The sequence below is a fragment of the Rhinatrema bivittatum genome, chromosome 8 (assembly GCF_901001135.1).
Source record: "Rhinatrema bivittatum chromosome 8, aRhiBiv1.1, whole genome shotgun sequence".
NCBI classification, from domain to species: Eukaryota; Metazoa; Chordata; class Amphibia; order Gymnophiona; family Rhinatrematidae; genus Rhinatrema; species Rhinatrema bivittatum.
This window is the reverse complement of record NC_042622.1, coordinates 270,957,946-270,973,725: the sequence shown is the minus strand read 5'-3', so window position 1 is coordinate 270,973,725 and position 15,780 is coordinate 270,957,946. Positions and strand designations below refer to the sequence as shown.

General features: G+C 50.3%; 1 protein-coding gene across 10 annotated transcripts in view; it reads left to right on the top strand.

Annotated features, from left to right (window-relative positions):
* LOC115096379 (scaffold attachment factor B2-like) overlaps positions 1-15,780 on the top strand; it is a 184,515-nt gene that overhangs the window by 150,528 nt on the left and 18,207 nt on the right. For all 10 annotated transcript variants that reach the window (XR_003858057.1, XR_003858056.1, XM_029610892.1 and 7 more), the window contains one exon: positions 4,441-4,465. Coding sequence is in view for 8 of the 10 variants with exons in the window: in XM_029610892.1 (XP_029466752.1) it covers positions 4,441-4,465 (25 nt within the window). In the remaining 2 variants the exon portion in view is untranslated. The remainder of the gene's footprint in view (positions 1-4,440; positions 4,466-15,780) is intronic.

Sequence of the window (15,780 nt, the reverse complement as noted above, 5' to 3'; positions counted from 1 at the left end):
AATAACGGTTTTGTGGTGCAGCTGTGTAGTTTTCAGTGTCTGGAAAACCCGGGGCCTACAGTGAGTGAGGTAGGTAGTGACTGCTTGGTGCACATAGTGGCTTCCGCTGAGCATGGGAAACCTTGCTGAGCTGTGGTAGCAAATGCTGGATACTGCTTCCCCTATCCATTTTCCCCCACCGTGCTGGAGCTTGAGTGTCCAGGAAGAGTCAGAGAAAGATATGGATTCTTCCCGAAGAATGTTCTCTGGTGAAGCCTGGTCAACTGAATTTGTAGTGTTCCTGAATATACACAGATCAGTCCAGACTAGTGGTGTTTGCACCCCTACCAGCAGATGGAGTCAGAACAAAAACTTTGGGCACTGCTACAAAACCGAGAATTTTGACCTGCACTCCCTCAGTATTTCTGACTCCAGAAGACGGTAGAGGTTCAATCCTGCAGTCTGTTAGTTAAAAAGAAAGCTAGTAGTTAGTGACTTAGCTTCCTGAGGTGTTGGGCACCTTTGTGGGCCATCCCTCAGTGGAAGCCGGGAGGTTGGACACTCCTGCCTGAGCTTTGCCCGCAAAGGTCCAATGACTTCGATATCCAGTGGCTCCTTGTTCCCTCAACCACTGAAGAGGCCTCCCTTTTCCTCTGGTCCTCCTCAGACTCCTAGGATAGCTGAGTAAGGTTTTTGTTTTTGTTTGTTTTTTTTTTTTTCAAGGAAAGCAAGAACTTTCAAGGTAAGAGGAGTCTGACCTGGGGACAGACCAGGCTGTTTTTTTCTGGCAGTCCAATTGGAGAGGGGGGAGTTGGACCCCCTCTGATCTTGTCTATGTCCTGGGGCTCCAGGTAGCTCGGTGGTGGGGGGGCCTTCGCACGCAAGGTAGGTTGCTGTGAGCGCACTTTCACGCCTGCATGAAATTGTTTATTTTTGGCTCCGACCACCGCGCAAATGCTCCTCGACCTGAAATTTCCCCTTTTGCAGGCGACCGCATGGATGCGCGGACCGGCCCATGGTGCCCTGAGTAAAAATGCTGACATGCCGCGCATGTGGCACGGCAACACAGTCCCTGGATTCTGTTTCCCTCTGTGTGGCCTGTACTTCGGGGCAGGAGGGAACGTCTTCGGTGGGAGAGGCCTGGCAGGCAAGGGCTTCGATCCTCAGGGCCGATGCCCCCCCTCACCGGGGGAGGGGGGCTCATGGCGGATGTCGCGGGAGGAGGTCACTCCTCCCATTCTATCCCCTGTAGAGCAGTTTTGCTCCTTTGGGGATGACCATGCTACCGGACCCCCCAGCTGAGGGGGGGGGGGGGGGGTGAGGACTCGGGAGTTCTGCCCGGAGTTTGTGCTGCTGCTGCACCAGGCCTTCCTGGGTAGGAAACAGGTGATACTGAAGAGAGAGCAGCACGGCCAGAAGTTCTGTCTGAGCCTCCACCCAAACGGGTGTCCACGGGACTCTTGGACCTTCAGCAACCTTAAGGGGTCCTGCAGGGGACCAGAGTCGGATAGGCTGCCGTCCCAGCTCAGAGATACCACTGTCTCCGGGGTGGATAAGGATCCGGGGCTCACACATGACATGGGCAATGGGGAACCAGGATGACCCAGATGAGCTGCCACTTTCTGAGGGCGATGATCCCAGCGTGGTACATTTGTTTAAGTATGAGGAGCTCCGGCCTCTCATCCCCCAGATCTTGGAGGTCCTGGGGATCAAGGTGTCACAAGAAGAGTCTGACAATAAAGGGGTTAACCCCTTTCCTGGATGAGATTCGGGGACAGACAACTTACTTCCCATTGCCAAAGAAGTCCGCAAGCTGGTGACCCAGGAGTGGGACTTGCCAGATGCGGGCTTGAAAGTGGATAGAGCGATGGCAAAAATTTACCCCCCTATCGCAAGAAGTTTTGGGTCTTCTGAAGGTGCCAAAGGTGGATGTGGCAGTGTCTGCTGAGACTAAGACCACCATTCCGGTGGCTGGGGCTGCTAGCCTCATGCAGAGAGCCTTGCCTTTGTTGGGTCCAGGAGGCGTCCGCAGCTCCAAGTGCTGGCGGTGGTGGGCCCTTGCAGGCAGCGCGATTGGAGGCATGTGTTGGTATGTCACAGCCGCCTTGTATGATTTGATCTCTGTGCATAGTATGGTATCCGCTGTCACGGTTCATAGACTCCTCTGGTTGTGGAATTGGTCTGCAGAATTGTCTTCCAAGTCTGTTCTGTAACCTCCCCTTTAAGGGCAAGCTTCTCTTTGGGGAGGACATGGACCAATTGAAAAAATTGCTTGGAGAGTCCAAGGGCAACCGGCTTCCGGAGGATAGGAAACCTTCAGGGAGGGTTTTTTCCCCCTAGAGCTCATTTTCAGGACTCTCACAGATTACTCACTGGTAGGTCTTCAGCTCCTTAGGGGTCCAGGCCGGCCCCGGGGCCCAGCAATCCTTTCATGGAGGTCGTTGCCCAGGCAGAGTGTCTGCGGGCCAGGGTGCTAGACATGGAAAACCCTCCCAATGAAGCCAGGGGCACCCATTCCGTTGGAGAAGCTGGCGGAGGCAGGTTGTCAAGCTTTTACGCGCAGTGGGCAAAGATTACCTCAGACTGCTGGTCTTGGAAGTGGTCAGGGATGGTTACATGCTTGAGTTTTCACGCCTGGTCTCTTGCAGTCCCGGAAATCTCTACTTCCCTGGCATATGTCAGGGTTTGGTGTGTGGACTACGGGGCGAACACGACCCATGCCTCCATGGGTGATGTCTTGGCCTTTTTTTGCAGGGTGGTCTCTTGAAAGGGTTATCCTTTAATTGCTTGCGAGTTCAGGTAGCAGCTCTAGGTTCCCTTCGAGGGATTCTGCGAGGCATTCGTTTGGCGTCTCATCCGGATGTGGTTCGCTTCCTTTGGGGGGTTAAACATTTATGTCCTCCCGTTCGGAGTCCTTGTCCTTCCTGGAGCCTCAATCTGGTTTTGAGGGCCATGTGTGCCACCGTTCGAGCCTTTGAAGCATGTGACGCTGAAGGATCTCACTTTGAAGGTAGTCTTTCTGGCGACTGTTTTCTCGGCAGGTGTCTGAGCTTCAGGCTCTCTTGTCGCAAACCCTTCATGCGTATTACAGATTCGGGAGTGTCCTTGAGAATGGTTCCCTCTTTTCTGCCTAAGGTGGTGACATCTTTCCATTCGAATCAGTCTGTGGAGCTCCCTTCTTTCTCTGTTTCAGATTCCCCCCCAGTTGGATGTGAGGTTATGGTACTTGGAGATAACCAACAGTTTCCGCTTGTCTGATCATCTTTTCGTGCTGTGGACAGTCCGAGGCAAGGACAAAAGGCGTAAAGGGCTCTATTACTTGGTAGTTGGAGGCCATTAGCTATGCATACATTACAAAAGGCCGGCTGGTGCCGTTCGGGCTTCATGCCCCACTCTACCTGTTCACAGGCAGCCTCTTGGGCTGAGTGTCAACAGGTTTCACCTCAGGAAATCTGTAGGGCGGCTACTTGGAACTCCTTGCATACATTTGCCAAGCACTACCGTCTTGACGTCCAGGCCCCCCAGAAGCAGGGGGTTTTGGTGACAGGGTGCTTCGAGTGGGACTTCGTAAGAAAGCTTTGGTACATTCCAGCTGTCTGGACTGATCCGATTATGGACAGGGAAAGGAAAATTTGGTTCTTACCTGCTAATTTTCATTCCTGTACTACACCGGATCAGTCCAGACTCCCGCTCAAGTTGAGTTAAGGGAGTTTGAGAGTCCGCTTGTTCAAGGTTTGGCTTCAGGTTCTGGTCCTGCGCAGGCGTGTTGTGCAGGTAACAGTTCTCAATCAGTTTTCCAAGTTGCTTCTTCCCTCTGCTTGTTCGGGGGGGGGGGGGGGATTTGTACCTAGTGTGAGTTGTATTCCTTTCATCTGGCTTGGGTACAGTTCAGTACTGATGAACTGCAGGTGGCAGGACTAACATCCTCTTGTCCTTGGAGAGCACCTGCTGCAGGTAAGCAACTTTGCTTTCCCCTGCTATCTGGGCTGCGAGCCAAGTCTGGGAGAGGTGCGAAGTCCTTCAGAGGTAAAGGTATTGGGGAAGAGACATTTGTTCCTTTAGGGAGCTTATCTGCAAGGAATTCTATTATCTACTTACAACTCTTTTTTGTCTCCAGGTCAAAATGCAGAGCCTCTCATTGTTGACATTAGGTTGTGCTGAAAATGATTCAGGGACAAAAGCTGTTATTTCTGATAGCTAATGATTTCATGTGGTATGGCTTGGGGTTCCCATGAGTGTGCATATACAGTGTTTTTATAATCTTTCCAGTTCATGAAACAGGACTTTTAACACTTCAGAATTGGCACTATGAACATTGTTTGACATGTAAAGTAAAAAGATATACATAGAATAAACCTAGTCTGTTAATACTTAATGGTTACACTTGAGGCATGGGGTTTGAAGTCATTTTGACATTGATGCACAAATCAGCCAGTAATCTTGTGTTTCTGCTTTTTGCAGGCGGGACAGTTCAAGAGATGGACAGGTGAGATACATTTCCCTATCTTTTGGCAAAAGGAAATGACTATATAAGCAGCTTATTTTGGCCGGTAGTAGTGGTTTCTTCATTGAATCCTGAGTGACTACAGAGTTTCATCTGCCTTCAGGCTACTACAAGGTGTTCAGTTGTCATTTTATTTTAAAGAGCATAGGGAATCCTATATATTTAGTGATAGGTCAGCTATATTCAGGAATGGGTTCATTGTTATCCAGCTGCCTGCCTGCTAAGCTATCCTGCACTTCTGCTTTAAGCAGCAAATATGACAAAGCAGAAGTACTTGCTGTATTTTTCAAAACTGTTCGTACCCCAAATCAGTCCAGACAAGTGGGTTTTGCATATCTACCAGCAGATGGAGGCAGAGAACCAATATTTTCAAGCACTGCTACATAACCAAGTGCACCACCTGCAGTCTCTCAGTATTTCTCTGTCTCCAGATGGTAGAAGTGCGAAGCTGCAGTAGTTAATAAAAAAAAGTTTTAGATTAGTTTAGAGAGAAGTGTTTTCAGGAGATGCTCCCTAAAGTGTTAGGTAGCTTCATGGACCATCCCTCAAGTTGAGCAGGAGGCTGGCAATCCCTTAGCCTGCAACAGCCAGCGGTCTGAAAGCCAGGGGTCCTGGTTCCCTCTCTCCTCCTGAAGGCTTCTTCCCTGAGGTTTTCTCTAGCAGCAGAGAAGCACTTTATTCTTCCTGGAGCTTATTCTTTTGTAGAAGTTGTCTTTAAAAAAAAAAAAAAAAGTGAGCCGGCTGTCCATTGGGCTGTGTGGGAGCATAGCGAGCCTTGGGGGTAAAAGAGGCTGAATGTTCTTGCTAGCCAAAGTCAGGGCAGTGATTATAGCTCTAGTAGAATATTGGGGCTGTGTACTCTGAATTTGCACTGTAATCAGGCCAACATTTTAGTGCGGCAGGCTGTCTGGCTGACAGCGCCAGTCGTGTTTGGCTTGATTCAGCCACGCTGAATCAGAGGATGTGGTAGGTTGTAGAAGAGCCACTTGTTCTCAAGGACCCGGTCAGGGAAAACCGCAGGGGTTGTGTTAAGCCTGGCAGTCAGGATGAAGGCACAAGTCACACTCTCATGAGCCTAGGGATTCCCCTCACTCATGTTTGAATTGGGTGCAGAAGTCTCAGGAGAAGATCTTAACCAATTCCAGTGATGCTAGTGAGGTGGCCCAGATTGAGGCTGGGATTGCATATGTAGCCAACCATTGTGTGGTTTGCTCAGGACCTCGACCAGGAGTATAACTGCAGCAGTATCAGTGCCGACTGATGTGATTATGGAATTGGTCAGTGGATATGTTGTCCAAGTCTCAACTCTGTAATCTTCCTTTTAAAGGAAAGTTTTTTTTTTGTATTGCTTTTTTGTTTGGAGAGGATCTAGAGTAGCTGAAGAATTTGGGGGAATCAAATGGGAACAAACTGCTGGAAGACTTTCCCTGTATGTTCCAGGCTCAGTCCAAACTGCTGGTTATGCCTCCCTTCCCAGCAGATGGAGTCAGAGAAAAGCTGAAAAGCAAGCAGTGGCGGATCCTTCTGGAGATTTGGTTTTATCAGAGCTTCGAGCTCCACCTCAAACTTCCTTTTCATGCGAAACTTTTCCAGATTGTGTCCCGATAATGGTATTCACCTGAAGCCTCTTTGCGGGTTAGCAGAGCCATGGAAAAGCTTTATCCACCGCCTAATGAGTCTTTGGATCTTCTCCAGATTCTTAAGGTGGACTCGGCCATCATGGCCATAGCTAAACACTCGACGATTCCTGTGACGGGAGGGGCAGCGCTTAAGGATCTTCAGGATAGAAAGCTGGAAACTTTACTTCAGCGAATTTTTGAGGTGTCTGTGTTGGGAGTGAGGGCCGCTGTCTGTAGCAGCCTTATGCAGAGGGCTACCCTCTGCTGGATTCAGCAATTGCTCAAGTCCCAGGAGCTTCCCCCGGGTGAGGCTGAGCAGGCGAACCACATGGAATCAGCGGTTGCCTATACGGCAGATGCTTGTATATTCTCCATACCTCTGCGCGTACTATGTCTTCGGTTTCCGCAAGGCAGCTGTTGTGGCTCCGTAACTGGTCGGCTGATGCCTCTAAATCTCAACTGGGTTCCTTTCCTTTCAAGGGAAAGCTGTTTGGAGACTAGCTAGAGCAGCTTATTAAAGCCTTGGGAGACAATGTTTGCAAGCTCCCTGAGGACAAGCCCAGACGTCTCGCCCCTCCGGCTTGTTCCGGGGCTGTTTTCGAAGTCCATGCCGTTTCTGTTCAGGGAGGGGTTCTTCTTTTGCTCCCCGGCAAACGTCTTGCAAGGTCACAAGCATGGGCATATTCCTTTCGAGGCAGGTGGCCTCAGCGTACCGGGCCTTTCACGGTTTTGCCCCCAACAAAGCTCTCCAATGAAGGGGCGCCGGCCCATTACTCCGTTCCGGAGATCGGGGGGCAGCTCTCCCTGTTTCGCGAGGAATGGGTCAAGGTAACCTCTGACCAGTGGGTTCTAGATATTATAAATCATGGTTATGCTTTGGATTTTGCTCGGCCGCTTCGGGATCTATTTCTAGTGTCTCCCTGTGGGTCTCAGGCAAAACAAGTGATTCTTCAAACGCTGTCTCGTTTGAAGCACTGGGAGCGATTGTCCTGGTTCCATCAGCCGAGTGTAGGACCGGTCGTTACTCCATTTACTTCGTGGTCCCCAAGAAGGAAGGCTCATTCCGGCTGATCTTGGATTTGAAGAAGATCAACAGAGCGTTGCGAATCCCGCGGTTTCGGATGGAGCCATTGAGATCAGTCATTGCGGCCGTCCACAAGGGCAAGTTTTTGGCTTCTTTGGATCTGACGGAAGCTTACCTTTACATAGGAATCCAAGAATACTATCAGAGGTTCCTGCGGTTCATGGTTTTGGGAGAGCATTACCAGTTTCGTGCCCTACCATTTGGGTTAGCGATGGCTCCGCGAGTCTTCACCAAGGTGTGATGGTGGTAGTGGCAGCGTGCCTTATCCGGGGAAGGGATATTAGTTCATCCCTACCTGGACGACTGGTTCATTCAAGCGAAATCGGAGGAGCTTTGCAAGTTGGTGGAACAGTCAGTTTTGCACTGCCTGCATTCACTAGGATGGGTCGTCAATTACACCAAGAGCCAACTGGTTCCGTCCCAGTTGGAATTTCTAGGAGCACTTAAGACACATCTGTGGGCAAGGTTTCCCTACCTCAGGTGAGGATGGAGAAGTTAATGTCTCAGGTTCGACGCCTGTTGGCCCTTCCTTTGCCCAAGGTGTGGGATTATTTACAGGTTCTTCATTCTATAGCATCTACCCTGGAATTGGTTCCTTTGGCCTTTGCTCATATGCGACCTTTGCAGAGGGCGCTGCTTTCCTGTTGGGACCCCAAGTCGGAGTTCCACCTGCCCTTACTGTTGTTGGAACCGGTCAGGACCAGCCTAGATTGGTGGTTGGTCCCGAATCACTTGCTTTGGGGTGTGGACCTGGAAAATCCCCAATGGATAATCATGACAAATGATGCCAGCCTGACCGGTTGGGGGGCAGTCGTCTGCCAGTCACGGTCAACGCAGGGCCAATGGTCCCCTCAGCAGGCCAAGTGGTCCATAAATTGGTTGGAAACTAGGGCAGTTCGCCTAACACTGCGCCAATTTCTTCCGCTTGTCCAACTCCGGGCGGTACGGATCCTATCCGACAATGTGACCACTGTGGCTTACATAAACCGTCAAGGGGGGTACAAGGAGTTGGCCAGTAGCCCTTGAAGCGGGACCAGTTGATGGCCTGGGCGGAACGCAATCTGACCCGCATAGCGGCATCTCATATAGCAGGAGTGGACAACGTTCAAGCGGACTTTCTCAGCTGGCAGCGGCTAGATCCCGGAGAATGAGAACAGAGAATGCCACAGAGGCATTCACGGAGCGGGATGCCAGTGGCCAGTGGTAGGTGTCCATATAAAGAGCAGGTAGTAAAATACTGCACAGAGCGGCAGTAGCCACAGAGGCATTCACGGAGCGGGATGCCAGTGGCCAGTGGTAGGTGTCCACCTTCACGGAGCGGAAGGATGGAGGGCTGTCATCTCCCAATTAAATAAATAATAAAAAAACCCAGGGATGGGATCCATCAGTTCTAGAGGACGCATATAAAGAGCAGGTAGTAAAACACTGCATGGAGCGGCAGTAGCCACAGAGGCATTAACGGAGCGGGATGCCAGTGGCCGGTGGTAGGTGTCCACCTTCACAGAGTAGAAGGATGAAGGGCATCCATCTCCCAATTAAAAAAAGAAAAGAAAAAAAGAAAAAAAAACAGGGATGGGTTCATGGGCTTATAGGTATTACCAATTATTAGGCTTTTCAATATTTGATGATAGTTAATGTGACTTTCAAGGCATTCTTCACTTTCGGTGCATGTCCGGCATGACTCCTTGCTTCAATGACAGGGGAAAAGAAAAACTGATACTTCACACATTTCCAGCATTGCCCTCTGCTTCATGGCAGAGAGCTATGCTGCCGCTTACCCAACTAATCAAACTTAATATTTCACTTGGAAGCAGCTCCAGCACTGCTCTCTACATTAATGGTGGGGGTGAAAAGGGAATTAGAACATAAGGTTACTAAGAGCCAAGAGAAACAGTTAAGTATGAGAACAAATGTGTGAAGCTTGCTGGGCAGACTGGATGGACCGGTTGGTCTTCTTCTGCCGTCATTTCTATGTTTCTATGTAACTGTCCGAGGAGGCGATGTGGCTCGTGATGCGCCGGTGGGCGATCCCTCGGCTCAACTTGATGGTGATTCGACTGAATGCTAAAGTGGCTCGTTTCTTCAGTCGCAGAAGGGAGCATGGGTCAGAAGGGGTGGATGCCCTGGTTCTACCGAGTCCACCTGACATTCTCCTCTGTTTCCTCCTTGGCCGTTGGTGGGAAAGGTTTTAAGGCGAATAAAATCCCACCCGGGGCCGGTTATTCTTGTGGCTCCGGAGTGGCCGAGAACACCTAGGTTTGCAGATCTGATCAACCTAGTGGTAGAGGACCCTTTACGTCTGTCATCTACTGAATCTGTTGAGACAGGGTCCCGTATTTTTTTCAAGTGGATCGTTTTTGTCTAGCGGCCTGGCTTATGAGAGGAGACAACTGAGAAAGAGAGGCTATCCAGAGGCAGATACCACTCTTCTATGTACACGAAAGACATCTACTGCTCTCACCTAATTTCGGGTGTGGAAAGTTTGATTCCTGGTGCAGTGGGTTGAAGGTGTCCCCACGGCAGGCCACTATTCTTGCATGAAGGCTTGAAGAAAAGATTGGCATATAATTCGCTCCAAGTAGTGGCGTTAGGATTCTATCTTTGCCTAGCAACAAGGTCACTTTCTGAAGTGCTAGTTGCCTCATGTCGGTTCCTGATTCCTGCCTGCCTGCTTTGTATTCTGCTTGCTTAATCGTTGGTTCCTGTTTGCCGCCTGCCTTGATTCCAGCTCGTGACTTTGACTTTGCCAGTTTGCCGCCTGCCCTGATTTCTGCCAGTGACTCAGACCCTGCTTGACTGCCACCCGCCTCGACTCCGGTCCGTGACTCCGTCTCCGCTGCCAGCCTCCAGTCCTGACTCAGCTCCGTGACTTCACTTTGCCTGTTTGCAGCCAGTCCTGACTCCGGTTCACACTCTTCCTGGGTTCATCAGTACTTCGCCTAAGTCCCAGCGGTCCGGGTCCCTACGGGCTCCTCCTGGGGGGACCTCGGACTTCCAGGGTGAAGACGCCTAAGCCCTAGCGACCCGGGTTCCTACAGCTCCTCTGGAGGAATCACGGGTTTCCAGGTGAAGCTCGTCAGCCCAGTGTGTGTTCTGCCTCCCGGTCGTCCTTCCTGGCCGGCCGGCCCAAGGATCCACTTCCCGGATTGGATAGTCGTAACATCACAAACCAATTATATCATTTAGAAAACTATGTACCGAAGCATTACGGCACTTGTGTAAATTAATATATCTCAGCATCCTTATTTTATGTGCCCTATTGTAAACCGTTGTGACGGATCCTTCTTAACGACGGTATAGAAAAGATTTAAATAAATAAATAAATAAAATAAATAGATAAGAGTTCTCAGGGCCAGGATATGAGGAGATTGGACGTACGACAGATTCTTCTGCAGTACTTGGAGGTTTTCCTGGTAGTTATCTGTTCTGCCCACAGAATCTCGGAACTTCAAGCACTCTCATGCAGAGAGCCCTACCTTCGTTTTATGGATTCGGGAGTTTCATTGCACACTGTGCCTGCTTTTCTGCCCAAGGTGTTTCCGAGTTCCACTTGAATCACAGTAGAGCTTCCATCCGTCCTCAGCGGACGCATCGGTGGATCTACGCAAGCTAGATGTCGAGCATATCCTCATTCGCTATCTGGAAGTCACTAATGATTTTCGCTTGTCGGACCATCTTTTTGTTCTCTGGCATGGTCCGAAGAAGGGGGCCAAGGTGTCAAAAACTACCATTGCTCGCTGGCTGAAGGAGGCGATTTCGGTGGCCTACATTGGATCGGGTCGACAACCTCCAGCGGGTGTCAAGACCCATTCTCTTCGAGCTCAGGCTGCTTCCTGAGCGGAGATGCAATTGGTCTCGTTCCAGGAGATTTGTCGAGCAGCAACTTGGAAATCATTACATACCTTTACTAGTCATTATTGTCTTTGGCTCTAGGGTCATTCGAGCAGTCTTTGGCTCTAGAGTCATTCGAGCAAGGCTTTCCAGGGCCCACCCTACATAGGGAAGCTTTGGTACATCCCACTTTCTGGATTGATCCTGGTACGCACAGGGAAAAGAAAATTATTCCTTACCTGCTAATTTTCGTTCCAGTAGTACCACGATCAGTCCAGATGCCCTCCCTGACTGTTTATTGGGTTTGGGATTGCCTCTCTGCTCAAATTGTTCTTCAGTGCCTTTTTTCCTTTGGCTGGTTGATGGTTCATTCTGCAAATTTGTTGTTTGACACTATTTTGTGCCCTTTGCACACTGTTATTTGCTACTTAATTCTATTCTTGATTCATCCTGATTTTCCTCTTTGCTTTCATATACTCCATACTGAGGGTTAGTAGAGGGTGCACTACCTTATTTATTTATTTATTTATTTTTAGTTTTTATAAACCGACGTTCCTGTATAAAATATATATCACACCGGTGTACAGTGAAATAAAACTGTCGCCACGTGGGCGGCTTTACATTATAACAAATAACATTATAAATACATTTAACATTTTAACAGATAACATAGAGATTAGAGGAGATTAGCGGAGATTACAGTAAACAATCGAGGTTGATTAGGATTCAATGATGAGCTCTTCAAGAACTTATGGACGACAGGTGGGTCTGGTCATAGGCTAAACTGATCAAGTATAAGCTCTTCCTTCAAAGTTCTGACTCCATCTGCTGGAAGGGGGAGATAACCCACTGTCTGGACTGATCCTTGGTACTACAGGAACGAAAATTAGCAGGTAAGGAATAATTTTTTTATTTGGTTTAGATTGGCTTTGTTTAGTTAAACTTTTTTTTTTTTAAAGTTCCCTTTTCTTGTCTGTGGCTCTGCCTGGTGCCTCACTCAGTCTGCTCGGCAGGGCTGAGCCCAGCAGCCCCTAGAGAGTCAGAGGACTCCGGAAGAGGGAACAGGCAGCATGTTCAGGGCCACAAGTACTGCCCTGCCCCGGCAGGAGATCAGGGCCTCTCTACTGGCAATCCCTTGGCGGTGCCGAGCTAATTTTAGAAGCAGTGGCCATTTTGTTTTTTCATCAGATTTGCTTTTCTGCTGGCTGCCTTCTCGTGCAACTGCTTGGAGGGACTGTGCTATTTTTGGTGCGTGCGCCATTTTTGTTCGTATTTCGGCCCGACCCAGGGGGTCCCAGGGGAATTCACGGCAGAACGCAAATGGCTGAAAAATCTCTGGAGGCTTGTAAAGCCTGTGGCATGTGGTCAGCCTACCTGGACTCTCTCCCTGTGTACTTAACATAAGAAGATGCCATACTGGGTCACACCAAGGGTCCATCAAGCCCAGCATCCTGTGGCCAATCCAGGCCATAAGAACCTGGCAAGTACCCAAAAACTAAGTCTATTCCATGTTACCATTGCTAATGCTATTTTCTAAGTCAACTTAATAGCAGGTAATAGACTAGGGGGCACTCCATGAAGTTGGCATGTGACACATTTAAAACTAGGTCTGAGAGAGTTCTTTATCACTCAACGCACAATTAAACTCTGGAATTTGTTGCCAGAGGATGTGGTTAGTGCAGTTAGTATAGCTGTGTTTAAAAAGGATTGGATAAGTTCTTGGAGGAGAAGTTCATTATCTGAAAGAGTAAATAACCAATTCACATCTACCCGTTCTAGACTTCTCATGATTTTAAACACCTCTAATCATACCCCCCCCCTCAGCCCTGTCTTCTCCAAGCTGTGACCAGTCCTAACCTCTTTAGACTTTCCTCATAGGGGAGCTATCATTTTGGTCACCCTTCTGTGTACCTTCTCCATTGCAACTATATCTTTTTTGAGATGCGGTAAGGTCAGCTTCAGGGGCTGGTGCCAGGGGCAGGTTTCTGGCGGACTCAGCTGCCTCTGTCATAAGGAGTCCCAGGAGGGACCCCTCCCCCCCGCCAACCCCCATGGTACAAGAACCGGGCCAGGGGGATACGAGGAGCACTGAGTTGGTCTCAAGTGGCGACGCGTAGGGCCTGGGTGGCTTTTCGCCTGAATTCATGCTCCTCGTGCATGAGGTTTTCTTGGCCAGGAAATCGGTGAAGCGCAAGCAACAGGGATGGTTCTGGGGGGCTTCCGAAACGCCCCAAGTCACACTCCGACTCTCGGGTGACACGTGTGGCTGTGACCCGTGGGGATCTCGACAGTTCGGATGACCTGCAGGGGGGAGGACACCGCTGCAGACCCTCCCCCCCAAATTTGGACACTGGCAGGGATGATCAGATTCTGGGGGATCCCGGGACGGAAGGAGATGACCCACGGGTGGTTCGCCCCTTTAAGAAGGAAGAATTGCGACCCCCCCCCCCCCCTTTATTCCTGAGAGGAGTTGGGACTGAAGATTTCTCAGGAAGAGTCCGATAATAGACTCTTCCGTCTGGGGTCCACCCAGCGCTTTTCCTATACCAAAGAAAATCCAGAAGCTTATTAGTTGGGAATGGGACTCTCCGGAGGCAGGCCTCAAGGTCAGCCGGGCTATGATTAAACTGTACCCAGTACTCGAGCATTTAAAGCGCTTGAAGACTCCAGAGGTGGATGGGGTGGGACCATTCCAGTGGCAGGTGCCACGGCTCTGAGGGATGTTCAGGATCGTAAGCTGGAACTTCACCTTAAGCACCTGTTTGAGGTCTCCTCCCTGAGCCTTCGAGCAGCAGTTTGCGCGAGCATGATGCAGCGCACTTGTCTGTGTTGGATTCAGAACCTCAGGATCCAGCTTTCTCTGGAGTGTTGTCCGCGTCCCAGGCAGCCTGACTGGAGGCGGGTGTTGCTTATGTGGCAGATACTTTATGCGATCTGGTGCGTACCTCGGCCCGGAGTATGGTCTCTTCAGTAGCGGCCAGACGGTTGCTATGACTTCGAAATTGGGCGGCGACGCATCCTTCAAATCGCAGTTTATAACCTTCTCTTTTGGGGGAAAACTTCTCTTTGAGGATTTGGACCAGTTTATGAAGTCCCTGGGTGACACCAAGGGTAACAAGCTCACCGAGGACAGGAAGCTGTTCAAAAAGTCATTCGCCCCATGGACCCATTATCGGGACACTCGATTCAGGTTTGGGAAGGGCGGCCCTTCCGGCTCCAGGCAATCAACAGTTCGACAGCATTCCTTTTCGAGAATCCTTCAGGCCAGCAAGAGGCGGCGCCAGCCATAGAACAACAGCCGAAAAGCCTACTCAATGATGTCAGGCCCGCTTACTCCTCATGAATGGCAGTCGGGGGCAGGCTGACCCAGTTCTTTGAGGAGTGGGTTAAAATCACCTCGGATCAGTGGGTTCTGGAGGTAATAAGGGTTAGCTACGCCTTAGAATTTTTTTGCCCCCCTCGGAGACCTTTCTGGAGTCAACGTATTTCCCGCAACAAACGGGCAGCGGTGGAGGAGACGATTCAAAGGTTGCTCAGTCTGGAAGCGATTGTTCCCGTTCCACAGGACGAGCAGGGAAGGGGTTGGTACATTTATTTTGTGGTCCCACAGAAAGAGAGTACCTGGATCTTCAGCAGGTGAACTTAATCTTGAGGGTTCCCCGCTTCTGGATGGAGACCTTCAGAATGGTCATCGCAGCCGTCCGCAAAGAGGAATTCCTTGTCTCCTTGGATCTCTGAGGCCTGCCTCCACATCCCGATTCGGAGCGATCATCAGCAGTTCCTGCGTTTTCAAGATTCTGGGACAGCATTTTCAGTTCCGGGCTCTCCCCTTCGGCTTGGCGAGCCTTTACCGAGGTGATGGTAGTTGTGGTGGCAGCTCTCTGGATGGAGGGAGTGTTAGTTCACCCATACCTTAACGACTGGCTGATTCGTGCAAAGTCTGAGGAGAATTGCTTGCGAGCGATACACCGGGAGATGCCATTGCTCCAGTCGCTGGGCTGGGTGATCAGTGGAACATAGTCATTTGATCCCATCACAGTCCCTGGAATATCTGGGAGCTTGTTTCGACACCCGGGTCAGCATGGTGTTCCTCACGAAGGACAGGATGCGCAAGATGCAGCAACAAGTTCTTCATATTCTACATCTTCCGTTACCCAGAGTGTGGACTATCTGCAGCTTCTGGGCTCCATGGCATCGACGTTGGAGTTAGTGCCTTGGGCCTTTGCTCACATGAGGCCATTTCATAGAGCACCGCTGTCTCGTTGGAACCCAGTGTCAGAACAGTACCAACTGCCGTTACTGTTGTCACAGCAGCCCAGGACCAGCCTGGAGTAGTGATTGTCGGAGACCAACTTACAGAAGGGCATGCCCCTTGAAGTCCCAGATTGGGTGGTTGTGACGACGGACGTAAGTCTCCAAGGTTGGGGAGCGGTGTGCTTGGGTCATTCAGCCCAGGGCACATGGTCCGTACAGGAACGGTCCTGATCCATCAATCGCCTAAAGACCAGAACGGTTCGCAAGGCATTGGTGGTGTTCCTGCCTCAGATTCAAGGAAGTATGGTTCGCGTCTTCTCAGACAACGCCACCATGGTGGTGTATCTCAACCGACCGCGTGGATCCAAGAGTCTGGCCTTGGCTCGGGAGGCTCATCTTCTCTTTGCTTGGGCTGAGATTCATCTGGAGGGAATTGCGGCCTCTCGCGAGGTAGGAGTGGATAATGTGCAGGCAGACTGCCTCCGCCGACATCAGTTGGGTCCCAGGGA